The 24,356-nt window shown below is 28.8% G+C and overlaps 1 protein-coding gene across 2 annotated transcripts in view; it reads left to right on the forward strand.

Annotated features, from left to right (window-relative positions):
• The first annotated feature begins 12,481 nt into the window (after nt 1–12,481).
• The window catches only part of LOC117167518 (myosin-VIIa-like), a 33,931-nt gene continuing 22,056 nt past the window's right edge, over nt 12,482–24,356 (forward strand). The window contains exons 1-5 of one of the 2 annotated variants that reach the window (XM_033352519.1): nt 12,482–12,631; nt 12,698–12,848; nt 19,238–19,412; nt 19,919–19,969; nt 24,047–24,319. In XM_033352519.1, coding sequence (XP_033208410.1) covers nt 12,541–12,631; nt 12,698–12,848; nt 19,238–19,412; nt 19,919–19,969; nt 24,047–24,319 — 741 coding nt within the window. In that variant the 5' untranslated portion in view covers nt 12,482–12,540. Of the gene's footprint in view, nt 12,849–19,237; nt 19,413–19,918; nt 19,970–24,046; nt 24,320–24,356 lie in introns of both variants that reach the window. The other variant, XM_033352518.1, reaches the window with a different exon arrangement.

Genomic DNA, 24,356 nt, shown 5'->3' on the forward strand with positions numbered 1-24,356 from the left:
GAATTTGAAAGTCTATTTATACTGAATACTGAATGCATTGCAATTCAAATTTCTAACTCATATTAATTTAAATAATAAAACTGGTAGAAAATTGAATTTTTATCAGTATTATTATTAAATTATTGATATGTGATTAAAATATAGTTGGCTATTGTTTAAAACCACAAACACAAAATTTCAGCTCGAATGGGCGAAAGAAGATCAAGTGATAAAACTCATCCATTCAACATCCGTTTCCGGAGTCGAGGACATGATAAAACTCGGTGAACTGCAGGAACACACAATTTTGAAAAATCTCCAAATGCGCTACAATCACAACATAATATACGTAATGCTCTAAATTCAAAAATAATACTATCATTATATAAAAAAATATTTAAAAAAAGAAAACAATTCTTTATTGTCGCAATTAAAAAAAAATTATTGTTTGAATAACATGTATAAAAATGTTGATTTTTATAGACTTATACAGAAAGCATGTTTGTAGCTGTTAATCCCTATCAAGTTTTAAATATCTACAATTACACTGAAATCGATTTGTATAGAGGCAAAAAACTAGGAAAGGAACCACCTCATATTTTTGCGATTGGAGATAATTGTTTCATGGAAATGAAAAGTACTGGTATTGATCAATGTATTGTTATCAGTTACTGAAAAAATTTTTATTTTGTAGGATTTCGTAGCCCCGAGTAGAAATATAGGGAAATGAAGAAAGTGAGGAGAAGCTTACAGAAGGAAAGTGGTGAAAAAGGGAAGCAAGGAAAGTGAGGATGGTGAAGTAGGAGAAAATGGGAGAAGTGAATACGGGAAACTGGCAGGAAATATGGGAAGTTATGATGAGGAAGTAAAAAGAAATAAGGGGAAGTTAATCTAGCGGGTAAGTAGGTTAAGTGGACGACGGGAAGTGTGGATGCACCTAAGAGATGCTGAAAGAGGTTCTTAAAAAGAAAAAACTAAATGGTGTTGAACTAGGTGAAGTGTTGAGAAGGAAAGTAGGGGAGGGGAACAGAAAAATGAGCTGAAGTGAGGATAGGAAAGTGTGAGGACGGGAAGTATGGCAAGTAATGTGAAACTACGGGAAACGTAATGTAGATCTAAGGGAAGCTAGGGGAAGGTAAGTGAGGGAAGACACGGAAACGAGAGAAAGTGCTAGAAGTCTTTGAAGTGAGCGGAAGTGGAGGAAATGAGTTTGAGTATGTGAAAAGAGGTCGAGATCACGAGAAAAGGAGAAATGAAGGCAGTTGAGCACTAGACGAAGGGGGGACGTGACGAGGGCAGCAGGGAGGTAGGGGTAGGTAAGGGTAAGCAGAGAATATGAACTAGGGGAAGTAATGAGAGAGAAAGAGAGGGAAGTTGGGGATGTGAGGGGAAGTAGGGGTAGTAGGAGAAGTGAGGGTGGTGAAATAAAGGGAGACTACGTAAGCGAAGGAACGAGGAATGGATAGTAAAGTGAAGGTTGAAAAATAAGCGAAGAGAGGGAAAATATTGAACTAGGCTAAACGAGGACAGGGCAAGCAGGGGAAGTTACAGAAGTGAGGAAAAGCAGAGGAGAAGAAGTAGGGTTACTAAGAGAAGTAAGGGTGCTGAAATGAAGGAAGGCTAAGCATGGCGAAGGAAGGAAGAATGGATGGTAAAGTGGAGGATGAAGAAGAAAGAAGAAGAGAGGGTAGTGGAAGTGAGGAAAGTTCCGGAAGTGAGAAGAAGTAGAAGTAGTTGATGAAGCAAGGAGAAGTAAAGGAAGTAAAGCGGGAGGAAGTTAAAGTAGTAAGGTAGGCAAAATGAGAATGAGGCGAGGATAGCAGGGAGATTAGGAGAATGGATGTAGAGGATGCTAACTAGGGGAAGTGCCCAGAGAGAAACTGAGGGAAATTGTGGAAGTGAGGAGACTCGTCGGAGGAGAATTAGGGTTCGATGGAGAAGTTAGGATAGGCAAGTAAAGGATAGCAGGCGAAGGAATGGGTATGGATGGTGAAGTAAAGGGTAGGAAAGAAAACAGAAGAAAGGAGAGAAAAAATATGGAACCAAAAACAAATTGAGGAGAGAAAAAGTGGGGACAGTTGCTAAAGTGAGGGGAAGTAAGGAAAGAAAGCTTGCGGAATTAAATAAAGGTTAAGTTTGTAATAAAAGAGAATCGCAGAAAGTAGGAAAAAAGGCGAGTTGATGATGCAACAAGGGTAGCAGGGGAATAGGTGAGTTCACTAAGTGGAGGAGGTGAACTAGGGGTAGTCGAAAGAGGGGAAGTAAGTAAAGTTGCAAAAGTGAGAAAAAGTAGAGAAAGAGAACCAGGTGAAGTGGGAGAAAAGAGAGTGAGGAAGTAAGTGGAGGCTAAGTAGATGCAGGAAGGGAAAAGAGGATGTGAAGTAAAGGGAAAGGAAAAAAGAAGAGTTGATGTGAGGGGAAGTTAAAGGAAGTGAGGAGAAGCAGGGGGATTGTGAAGATGGGAAGTAGTGTTGTGGCGATGGAGAAACACGAGGAACAGGAAAATGAAAGTAGGGATACTGATGAGAGAGAAAGTAGCGACAGTAGGAGAAGTGAGGTTGGAGAATGGAATGGATGGGAAGTAATGAGCTTAAACAAGGCTAAATGAGGGGAGTAGAAGTAGTGTAGAAGAAGTATTGGAATTAAGAAGAAGGATATAGGGGAGAAGATGAAGGAAAATCGAGGAAAGGGATAAAGGAATGTGGACGTAGGGGAAGTTTTGATTGGTAAAAGGCGAGGAACGAGGCGTAGTGAGAACGTGTCGATGAGTAGATGCGTAGATAAGAAGTATGGGAAAGAAAGTGTGACTCAGGGAAATAGAGGAATGAGAATTAGGGGAAAGATGAGGGAGTAAAAGACGAAGTAAGGGGAAGTATAGTTGGGATAGGTTTGGTGAGTAGGGGAATGTCAGAGGAGAGGAAATATGTAAGGGGAGGGAAAATAGACAAAAGAAGAGTGAGGAAAGCTGGGAAAGTATCGAAGGATGAGAAATTTAACAACTTAATTAACATCTTACTAGGATACGAAATCCTTTCTTATAGGCACGCGGTACCTCGATTTACTAATTTTTTTTGTATGTTTTAAAACCCTACTTTTTTATTCTTTATTAGTGGAGAAAGTGGTGCTGGAAAAACAGAGTACCAAATTGATTTTGCAGTATCTAGCTGCTATAAGTGGCGAACATTCTTGGATAGAACAACAAATTTTGGAAGCGAATCCAACACTAGAAGGTATTTTAAAATTGTATTTAATATCTTGAAAATAGATAGAAAGATAAACGTTTATTTTTCAGCCTGTTGACATTAAACAATTGACTTGTTTATACTTCCATTTTTTACAGAATTTTCTTCAAACTAACCCTTAAAAAATAACATCCATCCACACCTTATCTCTAAGACCGCCCGCTCTTATCGCCTTGCCTTCCTCGCTTGGCCTCACCTCGCACGTATGCCTCCACGTCATCACTTTACTTCGCACTTCCAAACTCTGACTTCGCGCCTGATACCTAATACTTACCTACTATATACAATATTTACATTATTATCTTGAAATATAATAATACCTATTGTAATAAAATTGATAATTTAATTTTTCAAAATTATTTAAGAATTTGGGAATGCTAAAATAGTGAGAAATGACAATTCCTCTCGGTTTGGAAAATAAGTAGGCATAACTTTCAATAAGAAAGGAGTGATCGAAGGAGCTCGAATTGAACAATATTTGTTAGAAAAATGTCGTCTAGTTTCTCAATCCAAAAATGAAAGAAATTATCACATATTTTATGGTCTATTGGCTGGACTTACCAAGGAGGAAAAACAAAAACTGAAACTCGGTGGTATTTTTGATTACAAGTATTTAAGTGGGGTAAGAAAAAAATTAGTTAAAAAATTAGTGCATTTAAAAAAAAAGTGCCTTTTTTTTGAATGATTAATTATTTATCAATTTTAACATAACATTTGGCTTGGAAAAACGTCATTTGTTTTACAAGTGAAACCTGCTAGGTGTCCATGTGCAAGAACAAAGACGATGCTATAGAATTTGCAGAAGTGAGAGTAGCTATGAAAATTCTCAATTTTAGTGATCAAGATTTTTGGGAAATAGTGAAACTTTTGGCTGTGATTTTGCATCTTGGAAACCTGATTTATAAAGCCATCGTTATAGGTAAAATAACTAATCAAAATTTCCAAATAATTAATTGTGCCGTCTGTGAGACCAAACGTCTGCGCTTAAAGATTAAATAATTTCTTAATATTAAGAAATAATTTTTTTCAGATTTTTTGGCACCATACTATAATTTATAAACTTTGTACAGACTCTTAAATGGATGAGAAAAAATAAAATAAAATAATGGTAACGTTAATAAGATTTGTGGGAAATTTTTTAATGTTTCAGGTTTTATTTTTAAAGTATAATTGTAAGTTTTGAAGATTTTAAAATATGTCATCAAAGAATGTGAAGGATTTTACGACTGTTTTTTTTATTTGTAATAATTTTAAAAAATTTTACGAAAACTGAATTATCTTTAAAGATATTTCACCTTTATTTGAAAAGATTCGAAAATAATGTAAATCTTTAGAAGATTTGAAAAAAATCTCTCAATCCAAATGTAGATTTTGGAATATTTCAATATAATAAAGCTTGTTAAGAATTTTAAAAGGTTTCAAGAGAATACAAAATTTTTATTAAGATTCCTGGAAAAAATTCGAATTATTTATTTTTTTTGAATTATGGATTTCAAGAGATAATTGAAGATTTCAAAATATTTAAAAGAAGTTCCTAAATTTTTACAAGAATGTATAAACAATTTTTAAGCAAAAATGTTAAATTTTGCAATATTGCAAACTATAAAAAATGGAGTAAAATATTTAAAAACAAACTGAAAAATTTCACAAGAATTAAAACAAAATGTAGATTTTTTCAAGTATTATGAAAAGTTTTAAGATTTCAAACATTTTTTTATAATACATGGGAAAATTGAAATAGAATTTTTATTTTCATGAATTATCTTTAAGAAAGTATTTGCAAACATGTTAAAACATTTCAAAAGATTTCTACAATTTAAAAGAAAAGATTTTAGTAGATTTTAAGGCTATTTGTTTATTTTGCAGAGTTCAAATATTATAATAATTTTTAAATATATTTATACGACTTAGAAATTTTAAAATGATTCAGAAATAATTGAAAACTTAAAAATATATTTTTTTAAATTAGCAATTAAAAGTAAATTTAAAAAATTTTTTAAATAAAACTTCAAAGCTTTTCGAGAATTTTGAAAGGTTTTAAGAAAATGAAATAATTTGAAAGATGTCTCAATATCTCAGAAATAATTCAAGTTAACTTTAAAACATATTTATGAATTTTAGAAGTTTTGTGAGATTAAAATTAAAAGCTTTTTAAAATTTAAAAGGATTTTCGAAAATTGATAAAATATTTTAAAATTTCTTCCAATCTTCTGAAAGTCCTGAATATTTTTTAAACTGAGTCGAATATTTCCATAAAATTTGTATAATCATGTAAAATAAAAAAAAATCATACTTTTTCGACATATCGGAAATTTAAAATAAAAATATTATTATAGAGCCAGAATCTTAGGAAAATTATATTTAGGTGACGTTAAAAACAAATAAACAAATCAGCTGAGAAAATAGTCATTCGAAATTTTTATTTTGTATTAAAAATCATTAAGAATTTTGATTTGCAATCACATGGATGCGATAGCAATAAGTAACGAAAGAAATTTGAAAATAATTGCTAATATTTTGCAAGTGCATCAACAAGCATTGACTGATGCTCTTACAAAGAAAATCATTTTTGTCCAGGAAGAACGTGTGGTAATTTTTCAATAGAAAATTAAGAAATATACAAATAAAAATATAAGTAAAAAAATATATATACATTTTAAAAAAATGTGTTCAGGTCAGTAATATGTCTAAAGATCAGGCACTGGACACAAGAGATGCTTTTGTGAAGGCAGTTTATGGTCGTCTATTTGTAATGATAGTTGATAAAATAAACGACACTATCTACAAGCCAAAAACCAAAAACTCGATCGGTGTTCTCGATATTTTTGGATTCGAAAATTTCGATATGAATAGTTTTGAGTAACTTTGCATAAATTATGCAAATGAGCACCTTCAGCAATTTTTTGTGCAACATATTTTCAAAATGGAACAAAATTATTATACGCAAGAAGGAATTTCATGGAGTCATGTTGAATTCGAAGATAATCAATTAATCCTTGATCTAATTGGAATCAAATTTATGAATATTATGGCCCTCGTCGACGAAGCAAGCAAATTTCCAAAAGTAATTTATCTTCCTTTTTTATTAGTTATTTAATTTTTAATGCTAATAATAGGTTCAATAGAGGACTGAAGTTTAGAAAAAACTTAGAAATCAGGGTATTATAGTAAAATCCTAATATGAAAAAATCACTTTAATCTATTTTTTCTCAATAAATAAATTGATGGGTTAATAAATATGATTAAATTCAGGTTTGCACCTTTTTCTGAAATTTCTTGAATTATTTTGAAATATTTTAAACTTTTTTTTAAAATTCCCAGAAATTCTTAATATATTTCAATAATTGGGAGGGATTTTAAAGAACTTAAAAGATTTTAGGGTATTTTCTAAAATTTCAAAGCAGTTTTCTAGAGCTTTAAAATTTGTCAAGGGATTTCAAAAGATTTGAAAAATCATAGGGTAATTTTAATACATTTTAATAATTTGAAGATATTCCGAAGGATTTTATAGATTAAAGGTTTTTTAAAAAGAATTTCTAAGAGCTTTACAATGTTTCAATTAATTTTAAGATATTTTAAAGCATTTAAAATATTTGAAGTTAAGATTCTAAGGACTTCTTAAAATTTCCAAGGACTTTTCCAGAGCTTTAAAAAATTTCAATGGCTTTGTAAATATTTTTAAGGATATTTTGAGAGATTTCAAGAAATTCTGAAGAGATTTCAAAGAATTTTTAAGATTTCTAAGGTGTTTTAAAAATTCCAAGGAATTTTTCCAGGTATTTTCCAAAGCTTCAAAAAGTTTCAAGGATTTTGAAGATATTTTAAAAGATTTCCAGAGATATTAATTAGATTTTCAGTTTCAACAGATATCCAAGGTTTTTTTTTAATTTTAAGTTATTTTAGAAAATTTTCATAAGGGTTAAAAAGGATTTCGGAAGATATGGAACGATTTTATATGACCCATAAGGCCTCAGGATATTTTTAAATAATAAATTTTCAAAGAATTTTTTAATAGTAATTTAGAGATTTTGTGGGGTTTCAAAGTTTTTCAAATATTTTCTAGAAACTTCAAAGTTCTTTGATGATTTTAAGATATTCAAGAAAAAACGATTCCAAGGAATTTTGAAATATTTCCGAAGATTTCAATAAGTTTGAACGAGTATAAAAGCTTTAAAGATATTTTAATAAATTCTCCAAACCTTCAAGACATCTTATTGGATCTCAAAGAAATTCAAGTGATTTAAAGGGATTTGAAGAGATTATCAAATATTTTTTGCAACTCATTTGAATTTTTCTGAATTTTGTTTAATTCTCTTGAATTTTTTGAATTCATTTATATTCCTTCAAATTCACTTCTACTTAATTCAATAGACTTTTTTGAATTTGCAAAAGTTTTTATTTAATCGATCCTGATTTTTTAAAAATTTACTTTAATATTTTTTTATTCGCATTGAATTTCTATGAATTTTATTGAATTCTTCTCATTTACTTCAAATTCATATAAAATCTTTTAAATAATTCCTAATTCAGTAGAAAATTAGTTGCATTGTTAATGCAAATAAATCTCGAGTAGTAACTTTTTGGGTTACAAATTAATCTTTGTTGGTCACTTTTTCGATATGAATAGTTCACTTTTTCACTTTTTTTAATTGAATCCCTGAGACTAATAAATTTAAAGTTGATAAATTTGAATAAAAAATTATTCTCTTCCCTTTGAAAAAGTTTTTATAAAATGTTAAAAAATTAGAATTTTGGTCTTTAAATATTAATGGTCGGGGAAAAATATGGGAAGAGTTAGAGGATTTTAAAAAAGAAATTTTGAGGCTTCCCTTTAATACTTTCATTTACTTTTGAGGGTTTGTAATCCCGGCTAGAAACACCTAATTCCGAACTCCTAAAGCCTAACTCTTCAATCCTAATTCATAAGCGCGGGGGGGGGTGTAGCAGAGGAAATTCCTTGATGTAAGTAGGGGAAATGGAGGTAGGGGAAGTAAGAGAAAATGAGGAAGGAAGTAATTTGAGCAAGGGAAGAAAGCGAAATCCAACAAAATAAATATCGTCGTTAAATAATAATGGCCAGGGAAAAATCAGGGAATTTTGAAAAGGAAGTTTCGAGGCCAGCCTTTAATACTTTAATTTGGTTTTTTGGGTTGGTAACCCCGGGCAGAATCGCCTAATTCCAAACTTCTAACTCCTAGCGCCTAACTCCACAACTTCTAATTCCTAACTATTAACTACTATCTGCTAATTACTAACTCCTAACTCCTAACTCCTAACTGCTAATTCCTAACTACCGACCAATAACTACTAATGACGAACTACTAACTCCTAACTAATAACTCCTAATTCATAAGGGATGGGAAAGTAGAAGAAATTCAGTAAGATAAGTAGGGAAATAGGGGTACAAGAAGTAAGACAAAATGAGGAGGGAGGTAAGGAGAGGGGGTGGTAGATAATTAAAAAGGTGAGGAAGGGAGGAAAAGCAAAGGGTGAAGTGTGGGGAGGAGAAGTGAGGTAGATGAGGGGAATTAGGGTAGGATAGGGAAGTAGGGGAATTTAGAGGGAGTAGGAGAGGGAAATTATAGTACTAATTATGTACTAATTAAAAAAAAATCTTTTTACAGGGAACTGACTTGACTTTACTAGGAAAAATTCATCAACTTCACGAAAAGCATCGCAATTATGTAAAGCCAAAATCAGATCACGTGAAAGCATTTGGAATTGCTCATTTCGCTGGAACAGTGCAATAACTGTTGGAGGGTTTGTTGAAAAAAATGGAGACACATTTTCCGCTGATTTGAAACAATTAGTTTCCATATCTTCTAACGAATTTCTCAAGGCTCTTTTTACTAACGAAATGTTGGCTAATAAAAGTAAAAAACGATCTGCGACTTTGTCTTCAGAATTTAGAAGTTCATTGGATTCTTTGATGAAGACTTTGACAATTTGTCATCCGTTCTTTATCAGGTGCATCAAACCGAATGAAAATCAAATTCCGGGAGTGAGTTATTTTTTTGAATTTTTGTTGTTCCAAAAATAAATATAATAGTTGGTATTTAAACAAGAAAATATTTTTATTTTAAATAAAAAACAGTTGAATTCAGCCAAAAAATTTGAATTTTTAACAGAATAGTTAAATCCTCGATCATAAAGATTAATTTTCAACGAAATAGTTAAATTTTTAGTTTAAAAAATTAATTTTTATTCTATATCAAAAACAGTTGAACTTAACCAAAAAAATAATAATTTTTAACAAAATGCATAAGTTTTGTACCAAAGTTCGATATAAAACTAAGTGGAATAATTTTCTACCAAAAAAGACCAAATTTTAACAAAATGCATAAATGTTTAACCAAATAAAAAAAATTTTAGTCAGAAAAATTCATTTTTGTCTGAATTTTTGTATTTAAGTAGTTCAATATTCAACCAAACCCATCAAAATTTGAACAAAGTTAATGAATATTTAACTAAAAATAGAATAGTTCATATTTAAATAAATAATATTTTTATTTTATATCAAAATATGTTAAATTTGAACACAAAAGACGAATTTTCAACACAATGCATAAATATTTAAATGAATACTTAAATGTTTAACCAACTAATAATTGTCTACCAAAAAACACAAAGTTTTAACAAAGCATATGAATTTTCAACTAAAAATATAAAAGTTTATATTTAAACAAGATAATATTTTTATTTTAAATACAATTAGTTGAATATAACCAGAAAATACAAATTTTTAACAAAATCAATGTGATACTAGAAAATCTCGAGATATGATTTTTCAAAATTTGGTAATTTTGGTTCGCAACGTGCGTAACGGATTATAAAAATTCGTAACACTTGGAATTTTCATTTCTCCATTCTCAAATTTTTCCTGCATACTTCATAATCTTGAACAAAATTTTAAGGTAAAAAAACGGAAAAAAATGTTCCAAATTCAGAATGAATGAAATTGTTTTTAAAAATCCACTATACTGTTATAAAAAAAACAACAGGAAGTATTTTATACTATTTTGCAAAGCTTGTGGGTGAATGCGTATTTTCAGTAAAAAACTAATTTTTTTTCAAAACTGCTTTTGCAGTGAGCGATTCAAAACCAATAATTTTTCCCGATTACCAAATTTTGAAAAATCATATCTCGAGATTTTCGGGCACCACATTAACATAAAAAAATACGTGCCGATTATTTTCAAACACATTATTAACTAGACAGTTGAATTTTTACACACAAAATTAAAAAATTTAAAACTTCCTTTTTACCATTTCACCTGTTCTTTTGAAGATTTAATTATTTTGTTAAAAATGATTTTGTTTTAAACTATTTTTTTCTAAAAAATTAAATTGCTCTATTTTTGGTTAAAAGTTTTTCCTTTCAAAGTTAAAAGTGCAACTATTTGGAAAAATATTTATTTGTTTTGTTGGAAATTAGCCATTTTTGTAGAAAATTAATTTTTTTGATTGAAAATGAGTTTTTCTTTGATATTTTTTTTTAATGGAAAAAATTAAGTTTTTCATCTTTAGTTAATTAACCTAATGTCTTCTCTTCGCAAATGTTTTGTCAAAAATTTGTCCCTTTGGATTGAAAATTCAGCTTTCATGGTAGAAAATTCAGCTACCTTGATTAAAAATTAAGATTTTTGATGAAAATTCAACTGCATTAGAAAAAAATTGTTTGTTTTGAAAAATGATCTAATTCTTTTGAAAATTAATTTGTATTTTTGGCTTGAAAATTCAATAATTTCTTAGATACTTGAACTATTTAGTTGAAAAATAGCTTTCTTGTTGAAGATTCAGATTTTTTGTTTGAAAACTTTTGTATTTTGTTGAAAATTTAATTAGTTTCATAGAAAATTTAAATATTTGCTTAAAAAATTAAAGCATTGATGTGAAAATTTAACTATTTTTATAAAATTAACTTTTTGTTAAAAAATCATATTTTTTGGTTAAAAAGTGACCTGCTTTGAAAATAAGTCGATGATAAAATTCCGTAATAGAATAGTTAAATGCGCAGTTAAAAAAATTGGTTCTAAAAAAAAAATTAATCTTCACCAAATTAGTAAAATTTCTAACTGAGATTTATTTTCTACCAAAAAACACGATTTTTCAACCAAAATGTTCACTTTAATATAAAAGATACCAATTTTCAACCAAAATTGGAATAGCTAAATTTTGAAGATAAGAAAATGAATTTAAAATTATATTTACACCAAAAAGATTAATTTTCCTTAAAAAAGGATTAAGTTTTTAAATAATTTTGAACCACAAAGATGAATTTTTAACCAGATTTTTTTTTCTAACAATTTCTAACGATTTTGTTCAACATTTACCCAAGTAGTTGAATTTTAATTAAAAAAAGATCAATTTTCAACCAAAAATGGAATTTTTAGAGAAAAAAATTATTTTTCATCGTCTAGAAAAAATTTATCAAACAAACTTCAATCAGAGATGAATTTCCAACAAAAATTTGAATTTTTCGTTTAAAAAACTAGTTTTCAGCAAAAACAAATGCTTCAAACTACATTTTCAATAAGAAATAAATTTTCAACCAAAGATAGAATTTTCAGTTTAAAAAACTAACTTCAAACCAAAAAAAGAGCTTTCAACGAAATGTTTAACCAGAGATTAATTTTTGCACAAAAATATAATTTTTAATAAAATTTTCAACAAAAAAAAGAGCTTTAAAAAATTCTCAACCAGAGATAATTTTTTTTACCAAAATTTGATTTTTCAGTTGATAAACTAATTTTCAACCAGAAAAAAGAGCTTTAAGAAAATTTTCAACCAGACATGAATTTTAAATCAAAAATTAAATTGTCAGTCAAAAAAACTAATTTGAAATAGAAAAAGTATTTTTGAAAAAATTTTCCATAAAAATGAATTGTCAGTTTCAAAGACTCATTTTTAACAAAAAAAAAGAGTTTTAACCAAATTTTCAACCAGAGATGAATTTTGTACAAAAAATTTAATTTTAAGATTCAAAAACTAATTTTCAACCAAAAAACGTTCTCTAACAAAATTGTCAACCAGAGATGAATTTTCTGTTAAAAAATGAATAGTTAAATTTTCAACAGCAACAAAATTTGATTGTGAGAGGATTAGAATAACTGGTTTGGTTAGCAAGTGCGGTGAGCAAGTGATACATATTTATGCATATAAGAGAAACTGTAGAACCTAGTTTCGCTTATCAAAGAACCTGATTTTAGATTTTTTAAAACTTTCCCCACAAGTTTCATATCACACTTTATTTCCCCTTCATTAAATCCAACAGAAGTTCGATCGAGGTCTTTGCTGTCGCCAATTGAGATATTCGGGAATGATGGAAACAGCTCGAATACGTCGGGCCGGATATCCGATTCGCTATGATTTTGCGGAATTTGTGGATCGATTCAGAGTGCTTTCCAGAGGTATGCTACCACCGAACAAAGCGGACGTGAAAGTGGCTGCTGCGAAAATCTGTTCCAATATTCTAGGCAAGGATCAATTTGATTACCAGCTGGGAAATTCGACAATTTTCCTCCGAGAGCGGCAAGAGTCTTTTCTGGAAGAGGAAAGAGGACGGATTATTGTTGGCAGTGTTTTGAAGATTCAAAGTTGTGTGAGAAGATGGATCGCTAGGAAAAGGTATTTCTTGATAATAAAAGACTTAAAATCAAAAATCAATCAAAATTAAAAAATGACCCTCTTTTGTGGATCCTAAATTATTTTTTTCACAAGTTCATTTAAAGGGTAATGAGGGGCAACGCTGACCGGTACACAGTAGGAAAAAAAGGACTTTTCTGGTTCAAAATAACGTACAGCCCATAAATATTGAACAATTTAAACAAAACACATTTTAAAAAAAGTTAGTAATATTTCTAATATAGTTGGAAAACCTGATTTTTGAATGAGGTTTTAATTTTGTTATAAATAAACAAATAAAACAAAAAGTGCCCATTTTTTCTATTTGACGTTTTATAATTATACGTTTTTTCAAATTATATTACAAGGAATTTAAATGAAAAGAATATTTTATATAAAAATTTCTCTTAAGATTTTAATCGTTTATATTATAAAGAAATTTAATGAACAAATGCAGTACTCAGGTATTTTTCGAAAGAAAAAATCGTTTTTTTCAATGTGAATTTTTTTAAATTAGGAACTTTGTGATAATTTTAGCAAATTTTATAATTTGTTGATCAATCTTATGAATTTTTGTTAACAAATTTAATTAACAAATTCATTATTCGGGCATTTGTTGGCAGAAAAAATCGGGGTTTCCAATGCCAGTCTTTTCAGTTAGAAACTTTATAAAAATTTCAGCAACATTCATAATAAGTTGATAAATTTTATGATTTCTCCAAACAAATTTAATGAAAAAATGCATTAATCAGGTATTTGTCTACAGAAAAAATCGTTTTTTTCTAATGTCAACTTTTTTAATTGGGAAGTTTATGATAACTTCAGCCAAATTCATAATTTTCTGATCAATTTTATGATTATCTAAACAAATATGATAAAAAAATGAATTAGTCAGGCATTTGTCGACAGAAATTTTTTTTGTTCTTTCTATGTCAACTTTCTTAATTAGGAATTTCATTAAATTCAATTAAAAAGACTCATATTGAAAAAAAGTTTCCATCTGCAGATGCCCGAAAAATGCATTTATTTATCAAATTTGTTTTAAAAAAATATAAAGTTTATAAAACAATTATGAATTTTGCTGAAATTATCATGAAGTTCTTAATTTAAAAAATTTAAATAGAAGAAAACTAATTTTTCTGTTGACAAATTCCTGTTTAATGCATTTGTTTAAATAAATCATACAATTTATAAACTCATTATGAATGTTGCTGAAATTGTCATGAAGTTCCCAACTGAAAAGACTGGCATTGGAAAAATCAAAATTTTCTACCGAAAAATGCCCGAATATTGCATTTGTTTAAAAAAATCATTAGAAAAATCAACAACTTATCATTTTTGATAAAATTATCATATAATTCCTAATTTAAAAAATATACATAGAAAAAAACGAATTTTTACATCGAAAAATGCCTGAATACTGCATTTTTTCATTAAATTTGTTTATAATATAAAAAAGTATAATCTTAAGAAATTTTTAAAAATAAAATATTGTTTCCATTCAAATTTCTTGCAATATAACTTGAAAAAACGTATAATTATGAAAAATCGTAAAAAAAATTTTACAACAAATAATTTGTTTATAAATTTTTGTTTTGTTTATTTTCTAATATTGGAACATCTATAACTAATGTTACTCTATGTAACCATGACGATTTCAACAATTTTCTTGTTATTGACGAGCACCGGGAACGTCACATAGAAAAAGTGGGCAATTTTTCCGTCATATTTGTTTATTTATAAAATAATTGAAAACCAAATTCAAAAATCAGATTTGAAAACTCTCTTAGAAATCTTATCAGCTTTAAAAAATTTTTTTTTTGTTTAAATCGGTTAATATTTGTGGGCTGTACGTTATTTTGAAACAAAAAAGTCATTTTTTCCCGACACTGTTTTAGGGTAAGGGTGACTTTGCTTATAACATCGCTATTATTTAACAATTTTAATTTTACTTTGCATCAAATAAATCTATTTTATTATAGAGATAGTGCTACTTACTAAAATCTTGACAAATTTTCATTCAAAAATAAAAATTATGCAAAAAACAGTTTTGAAAACGGAAGAATAGAAGATCCGCTGGCAGAAATATAAAGTTTTCAACATTAATGTCTTACAGTCTGAAAATTTGATATTTTGAAAGATAAAAAAATATTAAATTATGTAATTATAATAGCTTAATGAAATTTGAGTCCAGCATAAATTAAATGTCGCAAATAATTAAGGTCTCAGCAAGGGGGCAAGCGCGACCAATATAATGGTTTACAAGTGCTTTGTTGGTACAAGTATCATAAGTTTTGTCGATAAATGATCGATAATGCAGAACAGCCACTTATCTTCTGGGCCGCATGCAAGAAACTATAATATATATTATTATCCTCAATCCAGTGGGTGATGCAGCGTGCAATCCGTTTCTAGTAGAATTTTTTTAGAAATAAGAGGTTATATCACAGCTATTACTATTTTTATTGAAAATGACTTATTCTTCTTGCTGGATATGTTCAAGGGCATGTGATACTTATCCGATTCCTACTTTACCGACATTTGCTTATCATACTGATCCCACACGAAATGTGATTTTAAGCTGAAAATTTGGGAGAATAAAGAAGAATGACTCAAGAATGTTTATGTACCAATAATTTTCACCGATACCACTGGAGGGTAAAGTCGACCGTAGCTTTTCACTAAATTCAAAACATTTGAAAATGGGCAGATATGATGGTTCGCTTTTGCGGTATTTTATGTAGCGGAAAAATAATCTTTTACGGACATGTGAGACTTCTTCAATTTCTACTTTACCGACATTTTTTTATAATACTAATTCCACACGTAATGTGATATCAAGCTGAAAATTTAAGAGAGAAAAAAGAGGAAGGAAAGTTAATATACTAATAAATGTTTACAACTGCAATAAAAAATTTGTTTGAAATTTTTTTTTTTTGAATTAGTAAAATGTTATATTTTTTTATGTTCATAAATGTTTATGTACATAAAATACCACAGAAGCGAACTATCATATCTTCCAATTTTCAGATGTTTTGACTTTCATTTAAATCTGTGATCGCCTTTGCCCTCCGGTGCCGTCGAAATATACCTTGTTGGAAATAATTAAATTATCAAATCATTGTTTTATTGATGCATCTCTTATACATGTTCTTGAAAGCCGTAGATTGGTCATTAAGACGGATCAAAAATTCGAATACGCAAAAAAATAAATCCATTTTTTTGTTAAAAAAAAAATTCTATTTAGAGGTCGCTGAAGGCCCGTGAAGGTTAAAACGTATTTCTCATAAGAAAAAAAGACGTTTTTGTATATTTTTTTCAGAATCGTCAATATTAGTTGAATCCAGTTGAAGCTCAACATTTTTCTTCAAAAATAGCTGAAGAATACAAATAATATATTACTTTTCAAATATCACCTCGATAATTATGTTTTACAGGGACACAAAAAAAACCCCATATGTGAAAAAATAGGGTTTCCGAGTTTTTGGCGCTGATCATGATTTTTTGCGGTTTGTTAATACAAATTGTTTTCATGACACGATATACTTTTCTGCACTGATAATTCCATGTATATTTATTGTTGAAACAATTTATTATGGTTTTTAGAATTTTTCTCTCAGAATAGAGTTAGAATGTCGTGTTTTTTTCCAAAAATGTTCTACTCTTTCCTCTTAATTTTTAATTAAAGTGAGAGGATATGTAATTAATTTTAAGAAACCTAATTATTTAAGCTATTTAATATTATTGTAAATGATATTCTCTTTGAATAATGTAAGAAATTAAGGTTTCTTCTTGAATTTTCAACTTTTTATCCACTTTTCACTTGATGAGTTATTGCTTAATTCAAATTAGCAAGAATAAGTTTTTAAACAAATAATTATTGTTTATATCTATCTTCTTCTATATTAGTACTAGACAGTTGCAGTTTTTTCTGAAATGTTGAACCTTTTGTTCAATTTACAATTAGAGTGAAGTACTAATAATTCAAAGTTAAGAAAAATAATTGTTTAAACAATTTATTAGTATTTTTGTTTGTATCTTACCAAAAAAGACGATTTTTCTAACAAATTATTGAATTTGATCCAAAAAACTTCAGTTTACAACAAAAATAGGAAGTTAAATTTTCAGTTAAAAGAATTAATTTTCAACAGATAAAAATTATTTTTCAAAGAAAAAATTTTCGTTTTGATTTAGAAGCAGCTTAATTCAAACTAAAAATATGAATCTGCAATAGAACGGTTTAATCATTTAACAACAGAAAATTAATTTCAACCAAACAGTTGAATTTTTAACAACAAGAAAAAAGATATTCCAACTTAGAAGATTAATTTTCTGTACGAGAAAAGATAAATTTTTGAAAATATTGAACAGAGATGAATCTTCAACCAAAAAAGAAATTAATTTTGAGTGAAGTCATTAAACTTTCACCCCAATTAGTTAAATTCTCCATTAAAAAAGATCAATTCTCGAACACAAATTAAATTTTCAGTTTAAAAAGTTAATTTTCAACACATTTTAACCAAAAATTGAATTATAACTTTAAAATATTTATTTTCAAAAAAAAAAATAGTTTTCTACCAAAATTTCAACCAAAAAATTTATGTTTTGACAAAATAGTTTACATTTTACCCAAGCAGTTCAATTTTCAACAACAAAAAATTAATTTTTAACAAAAAAACGTGACTTCTCAAAGGAAAATGTAATATATTATATTTAAACAGAAACAAATTTTCATTTAAAATAAAAATCACTTTAATGTATCCGAAAAAAAAGGTTCTTCACAAATTACATCCATTTTTTATTACTGAAATGTTAAATCTTAAACTGTTACTCTAAAAATTTCAGTTGAAAAATTATTTTTAGCGAAGTACTTAAACTTCAACTAAAGTATTTAAGTTTTCTATTAGGAACAATCAAATTTCAAACAAAAATATGATTTCAATAAAGAAAAGAGTTTAACACCAAATTTGGACCAGGGATGAATTTTTAACCAAAAATATTTTGCTTTTAACGAAAGAGATGAAGTTTCTACCAAAAGAGATGAATTTTCTACCAAAAGAAATGAATTTTGATCTGAACTAATGAACCTTCATCCAAAAAAATAAACATTCAACAACAAAGTTAAACTCTCAACCAAGCAGTGGAATTTAAAAAAAAAAATTAGTTTCATACTAAGAAGATTGATATTCTATCAGAAAGGTGAATTTTCAACCTGAAATATTACTTGTTAACCAGAAAATAAACATTTTGAAAATGAGAAGATAAATTTTATGCAAAATGTTGAATTTTGATATTAAGAATATCGAAATTCAACAACAAATTAAAATTTTTAACCAAAAAATTAATCTTTAACAAAAGATTTAAACTTTTAATTAATTAGTTACATTTTAAACCAACTAATGCAATTTCAGCCTGAGACCATTTTAAATAAGATAATTACATTTCCAACAAAATAATTACATTTTTTACCAAGTAATTAAATTTACAACCAGAAAGGATGACTTCTCAACAAAAATTATAATGGTAGACATTTCAACTAAAAATATTTAATTTTCAATCAAAAATAGTTGGATTTTCAAGTAAGGAGATGAATTTTTAACTTAAATGGCGAACTTCCATTTGTGAAAATTATTTTTTTTTTCTTTTAAAAAGTTTTTCTGTAGATTTACATAGTTACGACTCCCAGTTCTGAAAGACTTAGAACTTCTTAGGACCAGAAAAGAATGCTTAGAAAAAATTCCGATTTACCTATATAATCGTATTCGTTAAAAAATAATGATTATTCGTTAAAAAATGCAAGACATTTTTTTGAAAATTTAGGTTCAAAATTTGAATGACTGCTTCTATTTATAAAAATTCATAAAAATCAATTATTTTCAATTTTTCAATTAAATGAAAAATCATAAATCTGTTGAAAAGATAGACAAATTGCTAATATTAATCATCTCACTCGACCCGTATAGAAAACAATTGCAGTTTGAGGTTTCCCAAACAAGAAAAAAAATTTATTCCGTCTATGTCTTCTGTTTGATTTTTGAATGAAATAATTCAGTTCGTTTTCAAGAAAGCCAAAAATTATAGCGAATTTGTTTGAAATTTTCACTTCGTCCTTTTATGAAAAAATAAAAATATGTTTTTCAAAATATATTACAAGCAGAAAATTACGAGGGGATGAGAAGTTCAGATTCAATTTTATACAAGCGATTAGTCGTACTTTTTGAATTAATTTTTTTCACGTAGACAATTTTGCAAAAAATAAATCCAAAAATAGATTAAGGAGATAAGAAGTTAATTTTTCAGGCAGAGACTTTCTTTCTAAAGAATGAAAAATATTATCATAATTATAAAAATACAACTCTGAGGGAATAAATAACACGATCTTTAATTTATAGATTTTTGAAGATGAGAAATGCCGCACTGATCATCCAAAAAGTTTGGAGAGGATATGGACCAAGAAAACGATATTTAAAAATCCATCATGGTTGTTGCCGTATTCAAGCACGAATCAAATCCCGTATTCAAAATTTTGAGTACAAGAAAAGGAGAAAAACTATTATGGCTTTACAGGTAGATAAAATATTACAACTTAATAATAATAAAATAATAAAATTATTAAAAATAAATAAATCAATAATGAATATTATTATTTAAAAAACACTGTCCGGGTTTCTTACAAGATTTTTAATTTTAATATATTATTATATTTGACATTGATATATGACTGCAATAGCCATTCTAACTGATAAATTGAAACATGAATCCCATTAAATAATATTCAATTTCAAATTAATTGAAAAGTCATTCATTCAATAAATGTTTAACAAATTATAGAAGCTTAAACAGTATTTGCTTTACATCAGGTATATTAGGAGAAAGTGATCTAAATGAACAGGAAATGCAAAATATTACGAGCCTTTCACCAAATTTATCACATAATATAATGATAGCGATAGTATTTTTAATTTATGCGAATACAAATTTCTATGTCTCGACATTGCTCAGTTATTCATTAGACGTGCAAGTATTAATATCGGTTTGTTAAAACGAGTATTATAAAAAAAAATAATTTTCAGGCACATTGTCGAGGTTATCTCGTCCGAAAATACAGCAAAGAAAAATCGCAGGTATGAATCTTTTTATATAATTTAATTAAAACCTTGAATTATGTCTCGAAATATTATTTAAAGTTTAGAAGCATAGTTTTTTAAGGAAACTCCAATAATTGCGTAAGGATCATTTTTCACATTTAAGAGCTTCTCTTCCAACTATTTTTACTGTAAATAAATTATACGAAGGAATAATAATAATAATAAAGTTTATGTAAAATTATTTTCACAGACTTCAAATGTTTTAAAAAGATTTTAGAAATTTGATGAAAGTGTCCAGTGCAATCAGAGAGAATCTCAATTTTTCAAAAAATTTTACAAGATTTTAAGGCATTTCAAGGATATCAATCAGATCTGACGAGCGTTTACGATATTTTAAGAGATACAGAATTTCGATGGAATTTTGAGATGTTGTAAGACATTAAAAACGACTCCCGCAAATTACTAAGGATTTTAAAGAATTTCAAGGGATTTTAGAAGATTTTAAGACATTTCAATCTTTGAAAATATTAAAAAATATTAGCGTATATTTCAAAGGTTTAGTCTTACTACTTATGGAACTTTATGAGCGTGATGGAGTCCTACAAAAAGAGTATACTTCTCGCGCGATATTTGCTCCGCAAATTGTCGCAGGCGACTGTTTGAGCATGAATTTCGTTCTTGATATTTCCCACCACCCACTCTGCCCGTAAATCACACTATTGCACCTTTTGGACTATAAAGAGTCAGTCCTAATAATTATGGAACTTTGAGAGCAAGACGGAATCCAACAAAAAGTGTATACTTCTCGCGCGATAATTACTCCGCAAATCCTCGGATGCCTGTATTGCTCCGTCTGGGATATCGAGAGTCAATGCTACTACTGAGGGGCCGACAAAAAAACGCAACGCTTTTTCCTGATGTTTACCCCCCCCCCTCTTAATGCTTTTTCTATAGCAAGTGGATGTAATTTAACATTGGTATAAAGCTCGAGGTGACACTCTCCACCTCCTAAAGGCATTACGTAGTTTTGAACGGCCCCTTATAAAACTTTCAAAGTGTGACAGAAGCCTACAAAAAGGGTTTACTTCTCGCGCTATATTTACTCCGCAAATCCTCGCAGGCGACTGTTCGAGCATGCATTTAATTCTTGACATCCTCCACAACCCATACTGTCCGTTAATCACTCTATTGTTCTGTCTGGACTATATAGTCAGTCCTACTACTTATGGAACTTGGAGAGCAAGACGGAAGCCTACAAAAAGTGTATACTTCTCGCGCGATAATTACTCCGCAAATCCTAAGATGCCTGTATTGCTCCGTCTGGAATATCAAGAGTCAATGCTACTACTGAGGGGCCGACAAAAAAACGCAACGCTTTTTCCTGATGCTTAACCCCCCCCCCCCCCCAATGTTTTTTCTATAGTAAGTGTATGTAATTTAACATTGGTATAAAGCTCGAGGTGACACCCCCACCTCCTAAAGGCATTACGTATTTTTGAACGGCCCATTATAAAACTTTCAAAGTGTGACGGAAGCCTAGAAAAACGGTTTACTTCTTGCGCCATATTTACTCCGCAAATTCTCGCAGGCGACTGTTCGAGCATGCATTTAATTCTTGACATCCTCCACAACCCATCCTGCCCGTTAATCACTCTATTCTTCCGCCTGGACTGTATAGTCAGTTCTACTACTTATGGAACTTTGAGAGCGTGATGCAAGGCTGCAAAAAGGGTCACCTCTCGCGTGATATTTACGCCGCATATCTTTGGATGCGATTTCTCGAGCCTGCATTTGATTTCTGACATACTCCACCACCCATCCTGCCTATAAAAACACCCTCGATTGCTCTGTTTGGGCTATAAAAAATCCGTCCTACTGCTTATGAAACATACCACGTAAATGTAACTCAAAGGATTTCAAGGGATATTTGCATGATTTAAAGTTTTATTACGGAAGTATTTTAGCAAATTTTAAAGAATGTCAGAGGCTTTTAATGGAATTTTGAAGATCTAAATGGATTACCAGGGATTTCAAAATTATTTGAGAGTATTCAGAGAATTTTTATGATTTCTAACGTTTTTGAAGGGATTTCAATGATTTCATGGGATGTCAACAATTTTAAGAGATTTAAATGATTCGAAAGTGAAATTTTTCTCAACGAATTTTAGAGAATCTTGTAATATTTAAAAATATTGAATTTCAAGCATTTTAACCTTTTTTGCAGAGATTTGTAAGATATCCAAGGATTTTCAAGGATTCTAAGGGATTTTTAAGGGATTTTAAAGATTACAAGCGATTTCAAAAGATATAAATATATGCAATTTAAAGGATTTTAGAGAATTCTCAGAATATTAAAAAATTGTAAGGAATTTACAAAGTTTTCCAAAGATTTATTAAATTTGAAAATATTTAAACGGATTTTCAGAGATCTTGAGATATTTCAAAAATAGTCACTAGATTTTAGAAGGATTCTAAGAGATACTGTATTATTTTAATAGGTTCTGAAGGATGTCGTGGGAATGTGATGGGATTTGCAAAATTTTTAAGGATTTAAGGGGATTTCAAAATATTTGCAAAGATTTCGAAGGATTTCAAGGAGTTTAAGGGTATTCAAAGCGTTTAACTGATTCCATGAAATTAAAAATGGTTTAAGAGATTTCCACGGATATTTAATATTTAAAAGGGATTTTTATAGGATTTTGAAGATTTAAAGCGATTTGAAGGATTTCAAAAGATATATTATAACACTCAAAGGATTTTTACTCGATTTAGACAATTTTAAGGCGCAAACAAAACTGATAAAAAATTTCTTGTGATTTTAAAGGATTTCAATTGATTTCAAGAGATACTGAAGTATTTAAACGAATTTTGAAGGATGTCAAGAGATTTTAATGGGATTTCAAAAGATTTATCGGAATTTCAAAGGATTTCTAAATATTGTAAAGGATTTTCAGAAATTTCGAGTGTTTTAATTGTTTTAAATAAAATTTAAGGGATTCCCACGGATTTAAAATATTTGAATTAATTGCAAAATATTGCATGGATTTTAACCGAATTTTTAAGATTTTAAGAGATTTTCATGGATTTTCAAGGATTATAAGGGATTTTCAAACGATTTGCAGCATTTTATGAGACATGTATGGAATTTAAAGTATTTGAAGAAATTTTTACATAATTTACAAAATCTGAAGTCACAAACAAAAATTTCAAAAGAACTCTTTGGATTTTAAAGGATTGATGAGAATAATAATGATAATAATAATAATAGGTCTTTCACGAGATGTCATGAAAAAGTATAAAATATATGAAAAGTAATTTCAACAGCCAATAAAGGTTTCAGTTAGTTTATTTAAAAAATAATTACACAAAGGTAACTTATTAAAAAAAGCTTTGACTCCCCCCCCCCCCCCCCCCCCCCGCCCCCCTCAATAAGGATTCATAACATTTTCCGGACTCTTCCCCCCAAAACCTTACTTAATTAATGAACGCTCCCTAAAAATTATATTAAAGCATAAAATATAAACTAAACATTAGATTGTTTAAAATGATAATTTTAATACTATAAAGATGATTTTTTTGTTTTGCAAATAAAAATTAGCTTTTTTAAATTTTGTCCCGGACTGACTCGTCGTACTCGTAAATAAGGCAGTATGAATCAGTCCTGCTTTAAACATTACGCTTTTATAATTTAATTGGCCTACATTCCATTATAATGTACATTTTCCAAAAAATTTATGTTTATTGGTAAATTTGGTAAATTTGAAAGTCAGTATCATACTGCATTTCAACCGCGAATAGGGGCTGAAACATAATATAATTAACATAAAATCCATTTCTTTTGTTTAAAGTATAATAATTTCTTATCAACTAATTATTTAAAAAAAATTAATTTAACTTTTGGCCCCTATCTGTGGCAAAATTTACCAAATTTAGAAACATAAAATTTTATGAGAAAAATACATTAATGGATGCACGTCGGTTGTAATTTAAAAAAAAATCTTTTAAAGAATTAATTGCAAAACAATAATAAATATTAACGAGCCTAATGCCACGTAAAAAATCCACCTTGAAATTATAAAAAATTGACCATGAAACTAAAAAAATCCAATTTAGTGGAAGGAAAGAAGAATTCAAGAAATTCAAAGCATTCGAAAAGCGGAGGAGAAAATGCTGAAGAAGCAGGGGAACAGAAAGTATAAGGAAGTCGCCGCGGCAAACTTGGGTGAGCGCATGCTGGAACTGACGCGGTTCGTTGCTGAGAACGAGATAAAAGAAACCGAGGCTCTACCAAAGGAATCCGAAACTAATATTGATAGGATTTTCGAATTTCTTGAAAATGAGCCAAAAGCTTTAATTTCGAAGGATTTACCTGCCGATATGTATGCGGTAAGTATTATTTCATCCAAATTCATATATTGTTTTT

Source organism: Belonocnema kinseyi, chromosome 2 (genome assembly GCF_010883055.1).
Source record: "Belonocnema kinseyi isolate 2016_QV_RU_SX_M_011 chromosome 2, B_treatae_v1, whole genome shotgun sequence".
NCBI lineage: Eukaryota > Metazoa > Arthropoda > Insecta > Hymenoptera > Cynipidae > Belonocnema > Belonocnema kinseyi.